This window comes from Pungitius pungitius, chromosome 13 (genome assembly GCF_949316345.1).
Source record: "Pungitius pungitius chromosome 13, fPunPun2.1, whole genome shotgun sequence".
Lineage (NCBI taxonomy): Eukaryota > Metazoa > Chordata > Actinopteri > Perciformes > Gasterosteidae > Pungitius > Pungitius pungitius.
In genome coordinates, this window is record NC_084912.1 from 4,518,512 (window position 1) to 4,534,904 (window position 16,393).

At 47.3% G+C, this 16,393-nt stretch overlaps 1 protein-coding gene across 1 annotated transcript in view; it reads left to right on the forward strand.

The window, feature by feature from the left end:
* The window catches only part of sdccag8 (SHH signaling and ciliogenesis regulator sdccag8), a 34,650-nt gene that overhangs the window by 17,132 nt on the left and 1,125 nt on the right, over positions 1–16,393 (forward strand). Inside the window, exons 14-17 of the mRNA XM_037465098.2 lie at positions 1,263–1,390; positions 4,070–4,178; positions 5,674–5,805; positions 16,225–16,351. Of these exons, the coding sequence (XP_037320995.2) occupies positions 1,263–1,390; positions 4,070–4,178; positions 5,674–5,805; positions 16,225–16,351 (496 nt within the window). The remainder of the gene's footprint in view (positions 1–1,262; positions 1,391–4,069; positions 4,179–5,673; positions 5,806–16,224; positions 16,352–16,393) is intronic.

Sequence of the window (16,393 nt, forward strand, 5' to 3'; positions counted from 1 at the left end):
TGCGCTTTGGTGGCTCAGGCTGCTGTTCAAGCCCAGCGGGGGTTCATTCACTCTCAAACACACACGCACACACTCGTACGAGTACAGACACACACAGTCTCCTTGTGTCCCCTGCACACCCGCCACCCGCTTTCACACCCCAGACAGCAGGACAGCAGGAGAACACACACACACACACACACACACACACACACACACACACACACACACACACGAAGGAACAGACAGACGCGGTCACTTTAGAGATGCAGGCCAAGCGCTGTAGGGGAGAAAAGTTTTCACTTAAACTGGAGAATTCTCTCTTCATTAGCGCCTTTGGACTTCAGGAAGAGTTCTGTTTATCTGTTCGGTTTTTTTTTTCCCTCTCTTTGTAGTTTATTTTTTCCTTTTGTCTTTTCCCTCTGTTGTTTGGTCACATTTGGACTTGGTTGAGTTTGAAAAGTTTGGTGGTTCAAAGAGTAGGGAAATGCAGTGCTTTTGAAAAGCCACGTTAGTCTGCGTTTGATAATCAGACGCACAAGTGTGGAGATCAGAACTGATTGGTTTCTGTCAAATGTGTCATAGCCATCCTGATGTAGGCCTCGTGCGATCAACTGATGACACGCTAATGTATGGCTACGTGTGTTTTTTTTCGGGGATGATGTGGCTGGAAGCTGAATGCTTTTCACATTAACGGAGACTAAATTCAGCTCAGGCAGAGCCTCCGATACCTCAGGGCCGACCGCCACTGCAGAGATGCAAAGGAGCCTGAAATGATCCGTTGTATTTGTGCGAGTGTCGGTGTTTCGTAGACAGCTGCAGCCTCACTCGGGGGTCTTTGAGCCCTTTTACCCTTCTACCCCCCCCCCCCCCCCCCCCCTCGAGTCCTCTGTCATTCTCTCTGTTCTTCCCCCCCCCCCCCATTCACTTGTTTGTACTGTGTTTACTCTCCTCCTGTTCTATCTCTACATTTAAGTCTACCTCACAACCTCTTTCATTAGAAACGGTTGCAATGTATGAAGGAATTTATTAGAAATGCACTAATTGATCACATGTATTCCAAACAGGTTACTGAACCAATGCATGTTTTAGCTACTATGCAGTTTGTTTTTAATGTCAAATGCATAATTTCGGAATCAAAATGTAAAACATGTCAATGTAAAACATTTGAATGAAAGCAGCCTATATTTAAGTCACAGTCCGTTGCATAAGACGGTCGTTGTAGCTCACTGTGTTGACATGCTGACATTTTCCACTTTTAACACCCCGGTCCTCCTCTCCAGACAGGCCAGAGAGAGCTCAGAGCGGGCTCGCGAGGAGGAAATGGCGTCAGCGTGCCTTTCAGCGCGTGAGCGAGAGAGAGAGCTGACGTTGCTGCTGGAGCAAACGGAGGCTGGACACCAGCAGAGAGGTGAGTGCCCCCCCCCCCCCCCCCACTTCACGGATATTACCTCCACTTCAGCTACCCAACTGCAATAAACGTATCCTAATGTCTGTATCTATATAAAGTGTCAGGTGGACATTGGGGGTCAGACTTCCAACAGAGGCCCCACTTAATGAGCCACACACAGTTGAGAACATCTAACGGTGCAGCAGGTCCTTAAATATGCCATTAAGGGTTACTGTTGGGCACTGCACAGGGTTATTAGTGGTCTTACGCAGAGGGGAGGGTGGTATGTGGGAGGGTGGGGGGGGCAGAACAAAGCATAACTGAACCGGATGGAGCACAGCCTTGAGCTGGGAGGATCTCCTTCTCTTCCTCAAGGACACTTCAGCGGGGCGGATCCCGTCTCCCACACAGGGTCTTGAACCTGCATCTTCCAGTTGAAGGGTGTTTTATCCTTCTTAGTGTGCCGCCTCGCTCCCCACCGACACAACATGGCCAGATTGGGAGGAGACGGACAGCAACACAAATTGTTACAGCTGAAGTGACCTCAAAAGAGCAGATCAGAAGCCGTGAGTGGAGGAGAGAGAATAGCGGGGAAGAGCGGAGGGAAGGTGAAGGGAGCGGAGCAGAGACACCCAGCTCAGAGCGTCCTGTCTGTCTGCACAGCAGAGCTGCTGCTGCTAGCACATCTGTGGCACCATCTGGATCCCGCCCCCCCCCCCCCCCCCCCCTCCCCCTCCAACCCTCAAAGCATCCACCCACCTTCAACCCCTCCCCCCCCCCCCCCTCCCCTTCTCCGTTCTGTTTGTTTACCTGTGGTTCCCTTCAACAAGCGGGGAGCCTGCTGGTACGCGGAACAAAGATGGACGGTACAGAGGGGGGAAAGGAGGGATGGATGGAGAGAGGGGGGGGGGGGTAAACAAAGGGTTTGTTTCTGGCGTATGTCGGCAGCACACATGTTGTCTAAAGAGAGCTGACATCAGAGCACAGCAGGACACTGTGGATGGGGAGGGGATGGAGGGGTGGACGTCCTTTAGTGGCTCGCATCACTTCCTCTCCCCGTGCAGCCCAACAGACGAGCTAGATAATTAGCTTTCTTGCTCTCCAAATCCCGCCTCTCTGTCCGTTCGTTTGTCCTTCCATCCATCCGCCCGCCCCCCCCCGTCCCCCCCCCGTCCCCCACCACCACCACCACCACCACCAACCCCCCGTTCTTCTCTCCTCCTTCCCACCTTTTTTCAGATCTTTTGTTTTTTCATGTTTCTTTTTTGACTAAATGCAGAAAAGCAGCCTCTAGATGATATCAGATATTTGTTTCCCCTCCCTCCCTGCCCGCCACGCTTCTTCTCTCCATCCCTCCCCTCGCTCATTTCTCTCTGTTTGTTTCCAGTGCCAGTTCTGCTGTGTTTCTGTGTCCCAGGGTTCTTTTTGGCCTACGCATGGCCAGACGCATTCAAAGCCTGTTCAGCTAATTAGCATTCTTCATGCAACTTTTCCAGCACTGACCAAACTTTGTTGGGTATGAGCGCGTGCGCACGTCTCAGTTGTTTGTGTAATTTAGTTTCATGCTCTGTTGTACCCAGCTTAGGCCCACCATGCTTTATTTTGGTCTGGCGATCTGGGGACAGAGGCTGTATTGAGCGTAATGGAAGCTTCGATGATAAATCGCTTTAAAGATGCACGACGAAGCCAGTACAAAGTGAAAAATATCATGTGACACATCAGTGGGCATCGACCCTGACACCCGTACTAGTCATAATCATAAGTGACAAAGTCTAGGGTGAGCCTGCAGGGTAATATTATGTTTCATAGCACAGTTGCATGCCATCATCTTTCTTTCCTTTCCAATATTGCCTTTATGCAACAAAAAAAAAATAGCTGAATATATGAAGAAAAAAAAAAAACTTCAGAAGTATGAGCTGCTTTTCAAAGACTGCGAGTGTTTTTGGTTTCGGTCGACTGACAGAATGCTGGAGCAGGTGGATCACTGCCTGTATCCAAACGGCAGCCATTGTTATTTTAAAAGAGGAGACATATGTTGGAGAGCGGAACGTGGATTATTTCAAAGGAGCGATGAAAGCCCAGTGTTGGATTGTTCAGAAAGAGGCCCCCCATGAGCGGACGAGGGGTGGAAGGGAGAAGGAAAGCGCGTTCAAACAACCCGCTGCTTCTCACACTCGCTGCATTCGCCATTCGAAGCGCTCGCGCTTTTGCTCCGTGTATTTCTGCCTGTTATTTGAACAGTTTCGATTTTTAATGCGAGTGTTTTTGGGAATACATTCAAAGAGACGAGTACCTCGCTTTTTTCTGCAGTATTTGCTAAAAGTAGCTTTGATTGATCTGTCCATATCGTAGATGTTTTTCCTCTGGTGTGTGAGGTCGTTTGGTGGACCTGCTTTGCAAATGTACTTCATGTGTTAATATGAGTATCCATGAGGCCACTCATTGAGTCAAAGCTTGACCACGAGGAAGATCATTTTTAATTTTAATTTGGGCATTAATAAAAAAAATTATTTTCTGTGCTACACTAAAATGAAGAATACAATTTAACAAGACATAGGAAATACGTACATCAGAAAGAATCCCTAAGATCTGTGTCTTTTTGCATTTACGTTGTGAATGAGCCTCTTTTCCCTCTGTATACTGTGTCTGATAACAGCATCATTGGTAACTTGAGAAAAACGTTCCCAAAATCCATTGCAGTCGAAGAGTTGGATGGTCTGCTGAGTTCCCAGAATTCCCTGATGAGGAGGCTGAAGGAGGAGTGCTGCTCGCTGGGAGTCCGGCTGGAAGAACTGACTGAAAGTAGCAGGTCTGCATTTTTTTTTTTTTTGTTTAAACATTAAATCACTCAATTGTGCTCCGAGGCTGAGTCTGCTGGTGTTGATAAGCGTAGCCTGTTGTTTCCAGTTATTTATTCCCTCCGTAGTTTGCTTCCCCCGTCTGCTGGACGCCATCGTTTCACGACGCGTCCTCCTCCCCGAGCTGTTTGGGCGGAGGACGTCAACACGCTGCTTTCCAGCCTGACCTGTTTTCTTGTTAACCTGATGCTACAGTAGTCACAGCAGGCCGGCACAGCTCTCCATCTGGGCCGCCTGCGTGTTTGTGTACTTGGTTGATGTGTGTGTGTGTGTGTGTGTGTGTGTGTGTGTGTGTGTGTGTGTGTGTGTGAGTGACCCATGGTCCACTGTCCTGTCAGCTGTTGGAGCTGTGCTGCATTAGTCACATGACAGCCCCCAATCTGGCCCAGCCAGATCGCACTGGCCTCACCATCCACAGGACATGTGCAGACAATATATACACACACACACACACACACACAGACACACTCATGCACCCCGCTGTGTTCTCCCTTCCGGGTGGACATCCATACTAAGTACACACATGTATGTACACAGTAATAACTGCCACCTTGAATGTGTGTTCTTTGTTTTTATGGAAACAAAGTCTCATAGCCTACATCTGCTGAATGTGTGTGTTGTGTGTTGTGTGTGTGTGTGTGTGTTGTGTAGTTTAGCAGCAGTGCGGTGTTGCTGTGTTGTGTTCTGTGCTTCAGGCTGTTTGAGACTCCTGGAGTCCGAGCCTGTTGTAGCGGTTAAAGCCCTGCTGCACGGGCCGAGCCGGGCCGGGCCGGACCGGGCTAAGCCAGGTTTCGCGGAGACGTTTTCAGCCGCTCCCACCGATCGGCCCGTGCAGCGTCGTGCAGCCACAGCGGTGCAGAGCACGTCTCTTCTTTTCACACATCTGTGTCTCTGGTGGCTTATCAAAAAAAAGAAAAGAAAACGGTTGTTTCTCAGTCTTGATGACTGTCCTTCTAAAGCGGAGTGGATTGTGTCGGTATATATGATGTCCGTTTATCAATGGACAACTAGGAGTCATCTTTTTACTCAAAAATGCATTACTTTAATTACACACTCCGGTTTATTAGGTACATCTAATAATGCACAAAATGACACCTGTCAGTATACGGTGATAGAATTCAACATGAGTCACGTGTGACCCATAAACCTTTGTGTGCATGAGGAGAGAGTTTCAATGCAAACATACAAGTTATAACCAAAGATCTTAGGTCGCCAGGTCTTTTGTATTCAGCAAAGACTGTTTTGTGTATTTCATTTATATCGCCTTCATTTCATGTGTTTATTTTTGCCTTTGTGAAGACTGATGTAGAAAGTGTTACTCTTAATCATTAGTTAGTAAAACACCATTTAGTATTTGATTCTTCTCGCCTGCTGTGTTGTACATGTAACGGTTGAAATTGTAGCGCGTGTGTGTGTGTGTGTGTGTGCGTGTGCGTGCGCTCACAGGGGAGCGCTGCAGCAGCTGGCCCTGGAGAAGCAGCACCTTGAAGAGACGGTGAGGAGTCTGAGAGCTCGCTGCTCCGACTTGGAGCACCAGTGTGTCCAGCACGGCCGCATGCACCAGCGCATGAAGGACAGGTACACAAATACACACACAGCCACACATCCTGGGATTACTGGTTTTGTATATCCAAGTGGTGTAGATGTTTTTCAGTGAAGTTTAAAAAACTATTTTACTCCCACTAGAACAAGCATTTCAATGAAAACTGGCCCATGTGTATATTTTTGCATTACTACAATAACAGCAGCCATGTTGGAGATAAATGTTTAAGTGCTTTCTAGTTTCTTTCCATTTTTCAAAAATCTGGCTCCAAGCTTTTACAAAAAAAAAAAAAAAAAAACGAGTGCACTTTCCCTCACATTACATCCCGAACCAGTTTCATCCTTACATGAATTGTAAGGGGTTTAGGGGTTTAATGTCACAAATGTGAAATGGGTTCTGAAGTTAACAAGCAGCAAATTCATGATAAACTTGTACTGGTTCGGTGACTGAACCCAAAGACCACCTTTAAACAGTCTGACAACACTCCATAATTCAGCCTTTCACTCAAGTCGTGATGGGCTTTCTGCACTATTGACCACAAAGTTGTTATCGCATTTTTCCTTCGTGTGTGAGTGCTTTTTGAGGGCAATTTGTAATGTTACACATTTTGTACACTTCCTATTGTTAAGCTGAATTTAAAAAGGCATAAAGTAAATCCACTGCTCTAAGTGGAATGTAAGGATCTGATTTTCGGGGGCTTGGCTGATAAAAACTTCAGCTAAAAGTGGCTCTGTATTTGGCTCATGCTACTGTGTGTGTGTGTGTGTGTGTGGGGGGGGTGCGCGTGTGTGTGTGTGTGAGAAGGTGCGTGTATGATGCGGGCGTCTCCATAAGTGTGGAGCCCAGTTGGTGTGTGTGTGTGTCTCCACAGGGCGCCTGGCATACAGCGCGGCTCTGCCAATGCGGGCGAGGGTGTGTGGGTGTTGCCCCACTGTGCGCTCTAAGTCCCCCGGTACCCCCCCCCCCCCCCCACAACCCGACTCCCCCTTCCTCTTACACAAAGTCCCTAACCGCGCACCTTTTCCTCCCGCTCCGTCACCGACACACTACATATTGTCTACCACCCACCGGCGTTAACCTGTCGACAGTCACATGCTGCCAAAAAACACCTGAAAAGTTTACCGAGTCACAGCTGTCTCCGGCTCGTGTGCGCGACTCCTTTTGTGCGTTTCATAAACCCGAAAAAAAACAATCCCAAGTTGTCGAGGGGTGTGAAGCATGAATATTCTGTACGTTTTCGCGCATATGTTGCGCTGGTATGTTTTATGTGTGTGTGTGTGTGTGTGTGTGTGTGTGTGTGTATTGGTGGCTCTTGCGTGTTCTCAGGAGGTTCGGCAGAGTAGGAATCTGTCTGCCAAAAGTGGATTGGCTGGGAAGTTGGCACCTAACTTCTCCCTTCTCCCAACTGAACCACGATAATCACTCTTGGCATTTAGTGAGTTTTATTTTCTGCTTTGACACTTACTCGCTTGATTAATCCTCCTGATATTTCAGAAAAATCTCCTGAGTTCAGCTCCACATGAGGTCACTCCTGCAGCGACCGTTGAGCTGCTTGACCACATTTCTTTGTGTCACTTTCCGGAGATAACGGTTTTGGTCGAAACTATGTTTTTGGAATGCATTTATTACTTTGAGTAGTAAATAAAAGCATGATTTCTATGTTTTATTCTAGGGGGTTTATTGTAAGGAGTTACAGTGCAGAGAAGGGAAGGCGAGAGAGGCATGATCCACTCTGCAGCTGGTGCTTGGCTTCTCAGCATCTGGTGGTATTTGTGGCACCGGTGCAAAACCTGCTTAAAGTATGTCCTTTTCACAGTGATTATTTGAATTCATCTTTTGAACTGCACAGCGATCCCCCGGCAGCGATCGGTGTCGCCGGCGCTGCTGTCTGAATTGAGCCGCGGAGGCCGAACCGTCTCCCTTTATGGCGCGCGGCGATGCCACATCGCATGTGTGCGTGGTTCAGTGAGTCAGTCTTGTTCTCCCTGCGCCCCGTACATGGGCTAAATATACACACATGTATACGTCGGATGGTCCCCCGAGCGCTCGGTGGGCGCCCCCCCCCCCCCCGCCGCGCCGCTCGGGGGTTAAGGTGTACGTGTTAACAAGCTGGTGCAAGTGGGTTCGATGATGGAGCGGCGCTCCCCTCCCCACAGCCTCTCCATCGGCCTGCAATCTGTGCTGCGAAGAGCGGCAACAGCGCACCACGCACAAAACATTTGGAAAATCAGCTTGATTTATTTTTAAATGGGCGAGCTGATTGCCAAGCTACACAGGGGTTTTTAGCACACAATGTTTTGCTGCACCATTTCATTATTTAATTCACTGTGTCTGTGGTGTTTTTTATTTTTTATTTGAATGCCTCGAAGTGGAAGGATAGAACGGAGAGTTGTGAGAAGCCGGTGTTTCTTTAGTCACAAGCATATTTTACACAAGTAACTAACTGGAAAGGGTTTTATTCTAACTCTTCCACGTCATCTCTTTTTATTCGTCAGACTCTTGCTTTGATTGGTGACATTTAACCAAGTAATTAGTCCAATTATGGTGGCAGTAAAATGGACATTTCTTTAAAGTTGACTAAAAGGACCTATAGCTTCTCAGGAAGGTTTGTGACGAAGGGAAAAAAATGCAGGGGATGGATGGATATCATTTCATATTTTATTAGAAGCTGAATAGAGATCCCAATAGTCACAACTAATATAATCTGTTGTTGCGTGAAAAGCGAAACATTTGATTAACGAAGAAAGAAACAAGGGAGATCTCAGTGAGAAAGTTATCGCGGCTCATTTCATATTTCCTACTTTTTTAAACTTTGTGTGCTCATCCTCTTCTACGTATGTCTCTTCCCTTTCGTCTCTCTCTCCTCCCATCCGCTAACTTAACTGCTCTCCACTTTCTCCTCCTCCTCCCCTCTGCTTCCTGTACCAAACACCACGCAACCTTTTCTCACCCCACAGCTGTTCACAGGCTGTTTCCCCAATTATCACTATGCATGTACACACTGAGGTCACACACACACACACACACACACACCGCCGTAGCTTAAGCACACATTGTGACAGCGGAGTTCGTTTGTCAGCCCTGGGTGTGCGTGTGCATGCAGTGTGTTTATGTGAGCACACAGCTCCTCTTAAGGAGAGCAGCAACATATACGCAGATGTGCCTGTAGATCCACAGGCTTCACCGGGCCATATGGCCTCCGCCAAGAAAGATGGTGCACGCGTCTGGAGCGGTGCAGTGGAGGGTGGGAGGGATGGAGGAGGGATGGAGGGCCATGTGTGGTATGAGCTGTGCAAGCAGTTGTTTAAGTGTGTGTGTGTGTGTGTGTGTGTGTGTGTGTGTGTGTGTGTGTGTGTGTGTGTGTGTGTGTGTGTGTGTTTGCACCAGGGGCTCCAGGAGATTGGTTAATGGAACAAATGGTCGCGGCGGGCCGGGGAAGAAGGAACAGGCTTGCTGCTACCGCGGGCGGACAGCGAGGCCCCGGGCACGGGCTGCTTCATCTGGGCCCCTGCCACACACACACACACACACACACACACCCTCTGTCACCCTCTTCTCAACCCAACCCCCAAACGCACAGCGTGCTGCCATGCCCCAGAAGCAAAAAAGAACGCTCCTTGCAAAAAAACTTTTCATTTGCAAATGAAGTTGGCATAGTCTGGAAGAAGAAGAAACAGGACAGCTTTTAATTGTCTCATCTGTGTGTGTGTCTCACACGGGTATGTTTGTGGGCATCTGTGTGTGTGATGAGTTGCAACTGTGTGTGTGTGTGTGTGTGTGATCTGAGAGATGGAGGCCCGCTAAAAAGAGTGAGATGTGGAGAAAGCCGGGAGGAAGACGATCAAGAAGAAGCCGTGTGAGCTGCATGTGAACGTTCGCATCACTGCTGTTTACTGAGAGATTTACACTGGTCACAAACGTTTGAGTTGTCTTCATGAGACACACAATAGAGGCGCTTCGCTTTATGCCGTTTTATCCTGGAAGAAAAGTTGAGCGTTAAAGGGAAGTCGCGACAGGGTCGAAAAATGGTTGTTTTTTTTCTAAGCATCTGACCAAAAAATGCTGGATATTTAAGAACATTTCGAAAAAAAGTTACATTTGGTATAATTGGGTAAAACGTACTACTTTGCATAAATATCCAAGTCGATTTAGATTTGAACCAATGAGTGAATGTAAATGCGGGGAAATCTCCCGCCGCGTCGGGGCGCAGTTTGCTCCGCCCTCTCTGGGTGGCGCTGATCAGTCGTCCTCGCTTCCCCTTCATCTTCCTCCCCGTCTCTTCTCGGCGTTTCCATCTCCGCGTCGCCCAGCTGGCCTCTGTAGCCGGGAGCGACCGCGGGGCGGCCTGCTGAAAGAGCATTGTCAAACGGTGGCTTTACAGCTCTATCGCGCGCACACACACACACACACGCACGCATACACACACACACACACAGACACAGACGCACAGATTTGCGGCTCAGATGTCGGGCTGTAGCCAGAGGCTGGCAAGCTGGAGCATTAACTGTGCAAAGCGTCACATCCCGCGCCCCAGTCGATGACACTCGCTGACACTGCTTCATAAAACTACAACTAGAGAACCAGTGCGGAAACACCTGCCCCTTCTTTGGAGAAATGTTAAAAGTAGCGAGAGCAGCTTTAAACGCCAGCGGAGCAAAACACTCCCGGGCACGACTCTGCCGAGTTGTCGGCGAACTCCTCGACGTGTGATGGATGCTGTAAAAGCTGTTGATAGAGCGGAGGAATGAAAGCAGAGTCCGGCTTCAGGCCTGAATTCCTTCCTGACTTTGAGAGCTCTGTTCAAAGGGCGACTCATTTTGATCTGGTGTGGATTCTGGTCGACGTGCTGATGTTCATTAACTCCTAAAGATGAAGGATCTCGTTGTAAGGTGTCACACCTTTTAAAGGTATTTCCTGTATCACCTTTTCAGTTATTATTATGCAGTAATACGTGAACTTTATACTTGTTAGCACAGCGTGTTTAGCTTCTGGATAAATGCACCATGTTAAAATTGTAATGATAGAGTTAAAAACTGAGATTTTAGTTAATTTACAATTGGCCGACAACATATATATTTCAGTTTTGACAGAAATTTCCCAGAATATCATACAACACGTATACATTTCACATGATATTCTGTTGTGAAAACCACTATTTAATGTTATTTAATGTGAATTCTTTAATCACACTATCATTATACTGTAGGGCTTGATATTTGTCTTATCCATCTTTGATCTTAATGTCTTTAATCAATCAATTACTCTTGGATCAGCTAGCTTCATATCTGATCTTTTTTTCAAAGTCACAAAACCACTTGTATTTTACTACTTTGAATCTAAATCTCTGCACATTGATTTTACAAATTGTGACACTCAACTGTAATTCAAAGAATAAAATTGGTTTCAAATAGATGACATTCAAAAAACACCAGTATTAAAAGAAAAGGGATTTAGCTCACTAATAATTTTATACAAAACTAAAGTTCCTGATTAAATAAATATATTTACTTACATCAGTCAGTACATATAATTTTTCACAATAAAAGCACTTAGCACGATATATCTAGCAGGCCAGATGGCAACAAACACGAGAGCAACAAATATTATAGACCAAAATAAGTAAAGGAACAGATGTGTGTGGTTTTCTTTTTTTTTTTTTGCAGCTTAATTAAAATATATTTAGCTGTTATCATTTAAAATTTAAGGGGCAAAACATCTATTGCTTGATCAAGTTACTGTACGAGCACAATCATTTGTAATGAGCTTCCCCACAAGGTAATAACTATCATTCTGTAATGCAGCACAGTTTGTATTTGTATAATTTAATAGATATGAATGTCGGTTTTTACACAGCAGACAAACCTCTCTGGTTAAAATGTAGTTTTATGAGTAAAGTGGGCATAATGCTGCTCAAATATTGATTCAAGCAATTAGTGTAGTAGTGTAGTGAACATGACATTAATTTGTTAATGATTACGTTGTCACAAAATATTTGAGTAAAAATGCTTTTTAAACAATTGTTAAAAAAATGGATTTCCACTTATGCAATGAAAATTAAAATTAAATTCATAAAATATTTACAAACTTCTCTTTAGTGTGCAACACAAGACACTTATGTGTGTGTGTGTGTGTGTGTATATATATATTAGGGCCGGGACTTTAGCGCGTTAATTACGATTAATTAATTACAATCTGAATTAAGATTAATTAATTACACAAAAAATAACACATTAAACATTTTTTACGCATTCTTACACTTATTTTTTGCACCGCGGAACGTTTCTCACTGGATGAGTTTCGGAGGACCGATTATACTGGAGCACCAACTAGCGTTCATGACTTCAGACAACAACAAACCACAGTGAACATGAACGAAGAAGCTGACGAGACTGTGTCGGGTGGCCCCGTGAATGGGAAATCTTATAATAAACACACGGGTGGAAGCGGCGATAAGAGCCTGGTTGTGTGCAAGCTGTGCAACAAGGAATTCACATCGAGCCTCAAGTATCACCTCAACGCAACACAATTAGCAGCTAGCGTGGACGTACAAGGACCCACACCCAACCCACACTGCACCAGATGACTGCTTTAAGGACCAGGGTAACTAAGTCCACCCTCTGAAAAAATAACCAATGTTCTGAATGTACTTGAAAGTATTGGTCTACTTAAAAAAACATAGTTTACAGAAGGTCTACTTACCTATAGGCTACCTGAATTTCTGAAAGTACTATATTTCTAAATATGCTATTTCTACACGCTGGAATTGGTTGAACAAAAGTAAAAATGCATGTGAAAAAAATTACTTCTCACTGTTCTCAGGTCAAATATTTATGCAATTAAAATGCGATTAATTTCGATTAATTAATTACAACGCCTCTAATTAATTAGATTAATATTTTTAATCGAGTCCCGGCCCTAATATATATATATATATATATAATCTGTGTATTAACTAATTTAAATCCGGTTTCCGTTTAATCTGTTTTATCTGTATAATATGAACAGTCATTTAAATGCCACCAACGGTCCTTTTTAAGCAAGATGCTGAGGGGTTAAATTAGGTGTGTGTGTGTGTGTGTGTGTGTGTGTGTGTGTGTGTGTGTGTGTGTGTAGTAAAAGTAGGATCAGAAAGTCAACAATGTGGAAGTGAATGAAGAACCGTGCTCCCATGTCAAATGTGTGCAACAACTGGCTTGCGGAGGGGGGCATGGTCTTCAGGCGCACGCACGTTGTGAGCTAGCCAAGATGTAGCTGGAGCGCTGGGGTGTGAGGGTGGTGATGGTGGGTCTGGGGTTGTGCAAAATGTGTGTGTGTGTGTGTGTGTGTGTGTGTGTCTCAGCCTTCGTGCCCCAGGCAGCGTTGTTGTAGCCAGGCGAGCCAAGGCCGTCTGCCTGAATTCTTTGCCCCCCCCCCCCTGCCTGCTTCACATAAAGGAGTAAATTCTTTCTCCCATTAAAGCCACCATTCATATCCAAACTTCCCTTCTCTTCATTTCCAGGCGTCATCCGCGCCGAGTGGTTTCTTCCTGGAGAGGCGCAGAACATGCAGTGAGACTTTACTTCACTCTGTGGCTGCTTTTCAAGTGGTTTTGATAATGTATGCACTGTCCAATAAATATTTTCTCCCGGCGACGCCCTCAACGCGCTGATTTGTCGAGCGGCGGAAACGCACACAGTCGCGCGGGGCCGCTGAGCGACAGACCCGCAACGCCGCCGCCCGCCGCCGCCAGGTCTTCTCCATCTCCTGTCAGCGCCCCTCTCTGAACGTGACGTTAGCGCTTTCCCTTTAGGACACGCGCGCTCCCACCTGTAAACGAACACACACACACACACACACTTGGACACTAGCTGTGGGCTACGGCGGATGTAGAACCACGGAGAGGCGGCGGTGTAATTAATCTCCTCGGTAGCAGCAGCGGATGGAGAGACGCGGCGTGCGGATCGCGAGCCGTTTTGATTGTCGCGCCGTCGGGGGAAATTACTGCAAACTGCCTCTCAGCAAAGAACGTGCTTTTACTGTGTGTGTGTGTGTGTGTGTGTGTGTGTGTGTGTGTGTGTGTGTGTTTGGGGGGGGGGGGGCTATTTCAGTGTAGGTTGTTGCGTCTCTGTGTGTCAGTAATGCGTGGGATCCACCAGGTGGTGTCCTCTCACCGGGTCAGCACAGGGGGGGGTTCCCCTCCCCTCCTCCTTACACACACACACACCCATGACCCGACTTATTCCCCCCCCACTTCCACCTGTGCTCGTTCTTCACCTCAACATTCTTTCATCCATCAGTCCCTCCGCAGATCTATCAAAGCCTCTTCCTTCATCACCAGTTCCAGGTGTGTGTGTGTGTGTGTGTGTGTGCGCCCCCGAGCATTAAGCCGTATTAAGCCCTAATTAATGAGTGTGCCAGTCAATAGAGGCCAGTTATTGGATTTGCTGCTTTAGCTGCTGGAAGTAGCGCTGCCTTAATCACACACACACACATTCATACACCCCCTCTCTGAGGCAGGGTATACAAGGTGACACAAGGTGGATTAGAGAGTGTGTGTGTGTGTGTGTGTGTGCGCACCAGGGTCAAAGCTTTAGTTACTTCATGACATGAAACCTTCAGCTTCCAACCTGCAGTTCACGCCCCGGTGGTCCTCCTGCAGGTCGCTGCCTGGTTTGTACACTGTGTGTTTACGAGGTGCTCAGCAGTACTGTGACGTTTGACCTGCTGGTGTTTCTCTCTCTTCATTCCTGTAAGAGTTGGTCAAAGAAAAACACACTCCATCCCCTGGAGTGGGTCATCGGCACAGAGGCCCTCAAAGAGATGGACGGACCCCCCCCCCACCCCCCCACCCCCCGGGACGATGGTTGATGGTTGCGATGCATTCGGAGCTCGTGATTGGACGAGGTTTTGGTGACTCAGATGAGTTTGGTGCTGAGGAGCCGAGGGCCTCGACGCTGCCCTCATCAACCAGTAACAGCTTCAGCACCGCAGGCTCTCCTCCTGACCTTTAAGAGTGTGTGTGTGTGTGTGTGTGTGTGTGTGTGTGTGTGTGTGTGTGTGTGTGTGTGTGTGTGTGTGTGTGTGTGTGTGTGTGTGTGTGTGTGTGTGTGTGTGTGTGTGTGTGTGTGTGTGTGTGTGTGTGTGTGTGTGTGTGTGCGCGCGCGCGTCACATCGGTTGTGTCTATTTGTGTATTGTCTTGTGTCTTGGCTCGTCACAGCGGGGCCTGTGTGACGTAGCGTTTGCCCTGCTGTGTTGGGCCGAGTGGCAGCGTAGGAGGGCGGGTGGGGGTGGATGGGGAAGATGGGGGGGGGGGGGGGACAGCTTGCCAGCCGGCCAGCCGGCTGTGGATCTCCAGGCGGAGGAAGGGGAGTCATCGCCCTCGGCCTCCAGGACTGGACAGAGCCTCCGGGTCCAAGTTTAACCGCCCAGTGTGGGGGGGTAAAAGGCTCCTGAGAGGAGGTTGATGATGATAGAGGGACAGGTAGGGACAGGATCAAACCCTTCGGTGGAAGACAATGTCATGGGGGGGGCAGGGGGGGGGGGGCAGCAGATTGTGTTGGGATGTTTGCCTCCCCCGTCTGTCCCACACACACGCAGCCTTGTCCCTGCCAACATGACCAGCAGGGCAAGGGCATCTGTCCCCCCCCCCCCCCCCTCTCCCTCCAGCTAGCCCTCCCTGTCTCTCCGCCCCGAGACGCTCCCTCGTCCTCTTTTCTCTTGTCTCTTGAGCCCGATTGAAGACATTCCTTCTCTGAGTGGCTCATGTGAATATTTCCTCGAGGTTCCTTTTGGTTCCTAGAAACAAACCGTCTGATTGAAGGATCCCTTTGAGGTGTTTATGAGACAAGTAAAAGTTCTGATACCACCGCAGGAAACATTACTAGTACACGTTGTGCCGTCTATATTGTAAAGAAAAAGCATTCACTCTGCGAATAAAGTGCTGTTTGATCTTCCGTATGAGAGCATGATGTGTGACTGTGTGTCAGAGTGGACTAATTACGGATTATTCCTTTTGTGAAAGGATGACGTTCTTTGGCAATGGTCGGAATCTTTTAGGAATTTATAACCAGTTTATAATATCGCATTTGAAAAGGCAAAGCTGGCTTGGAATGCTTATCCTGGTAATACTATAATACTAATACTACTTATCTCTCATTGCTAGAAAAAAATATGAAATACTTTGTATGACCTATGATTTTTCACAACTTTTCCATCATTTCGGTTGGTTTTGCCCGATCAAAGTGCTGTGTGTCAGAAGAGGGCGTTTCTCAATTTTCAGACCGTGCATCACCTCGTCTGATGGACACACACAAAGTACACACATTTATGTACACAGTGGTGGTTGTTAACACAAAGTCCAGTGAAATCAAAAGTCTCCGTGTAGATCCATCTCTCTCTCTCAATATTTACAACATTTGGTTCGTCACAGCCAGTTTGTCAATATTGTGTGTGTGTGTGTGTGTGTGTGTTGCAGGCTGCAGCAGTTGGACCGTCACTGTCAGAGCAGCGCTCAGCAGGTGTGTGAGCTGCTGGCCAAACAGAACCAGCTGATGCAGGAGAGAAACACGCTGACTGAGGAGATGCAAAGGCTTCACACAGAGGTACACACACACACACACACACACACACACAGTGCGAGGGTT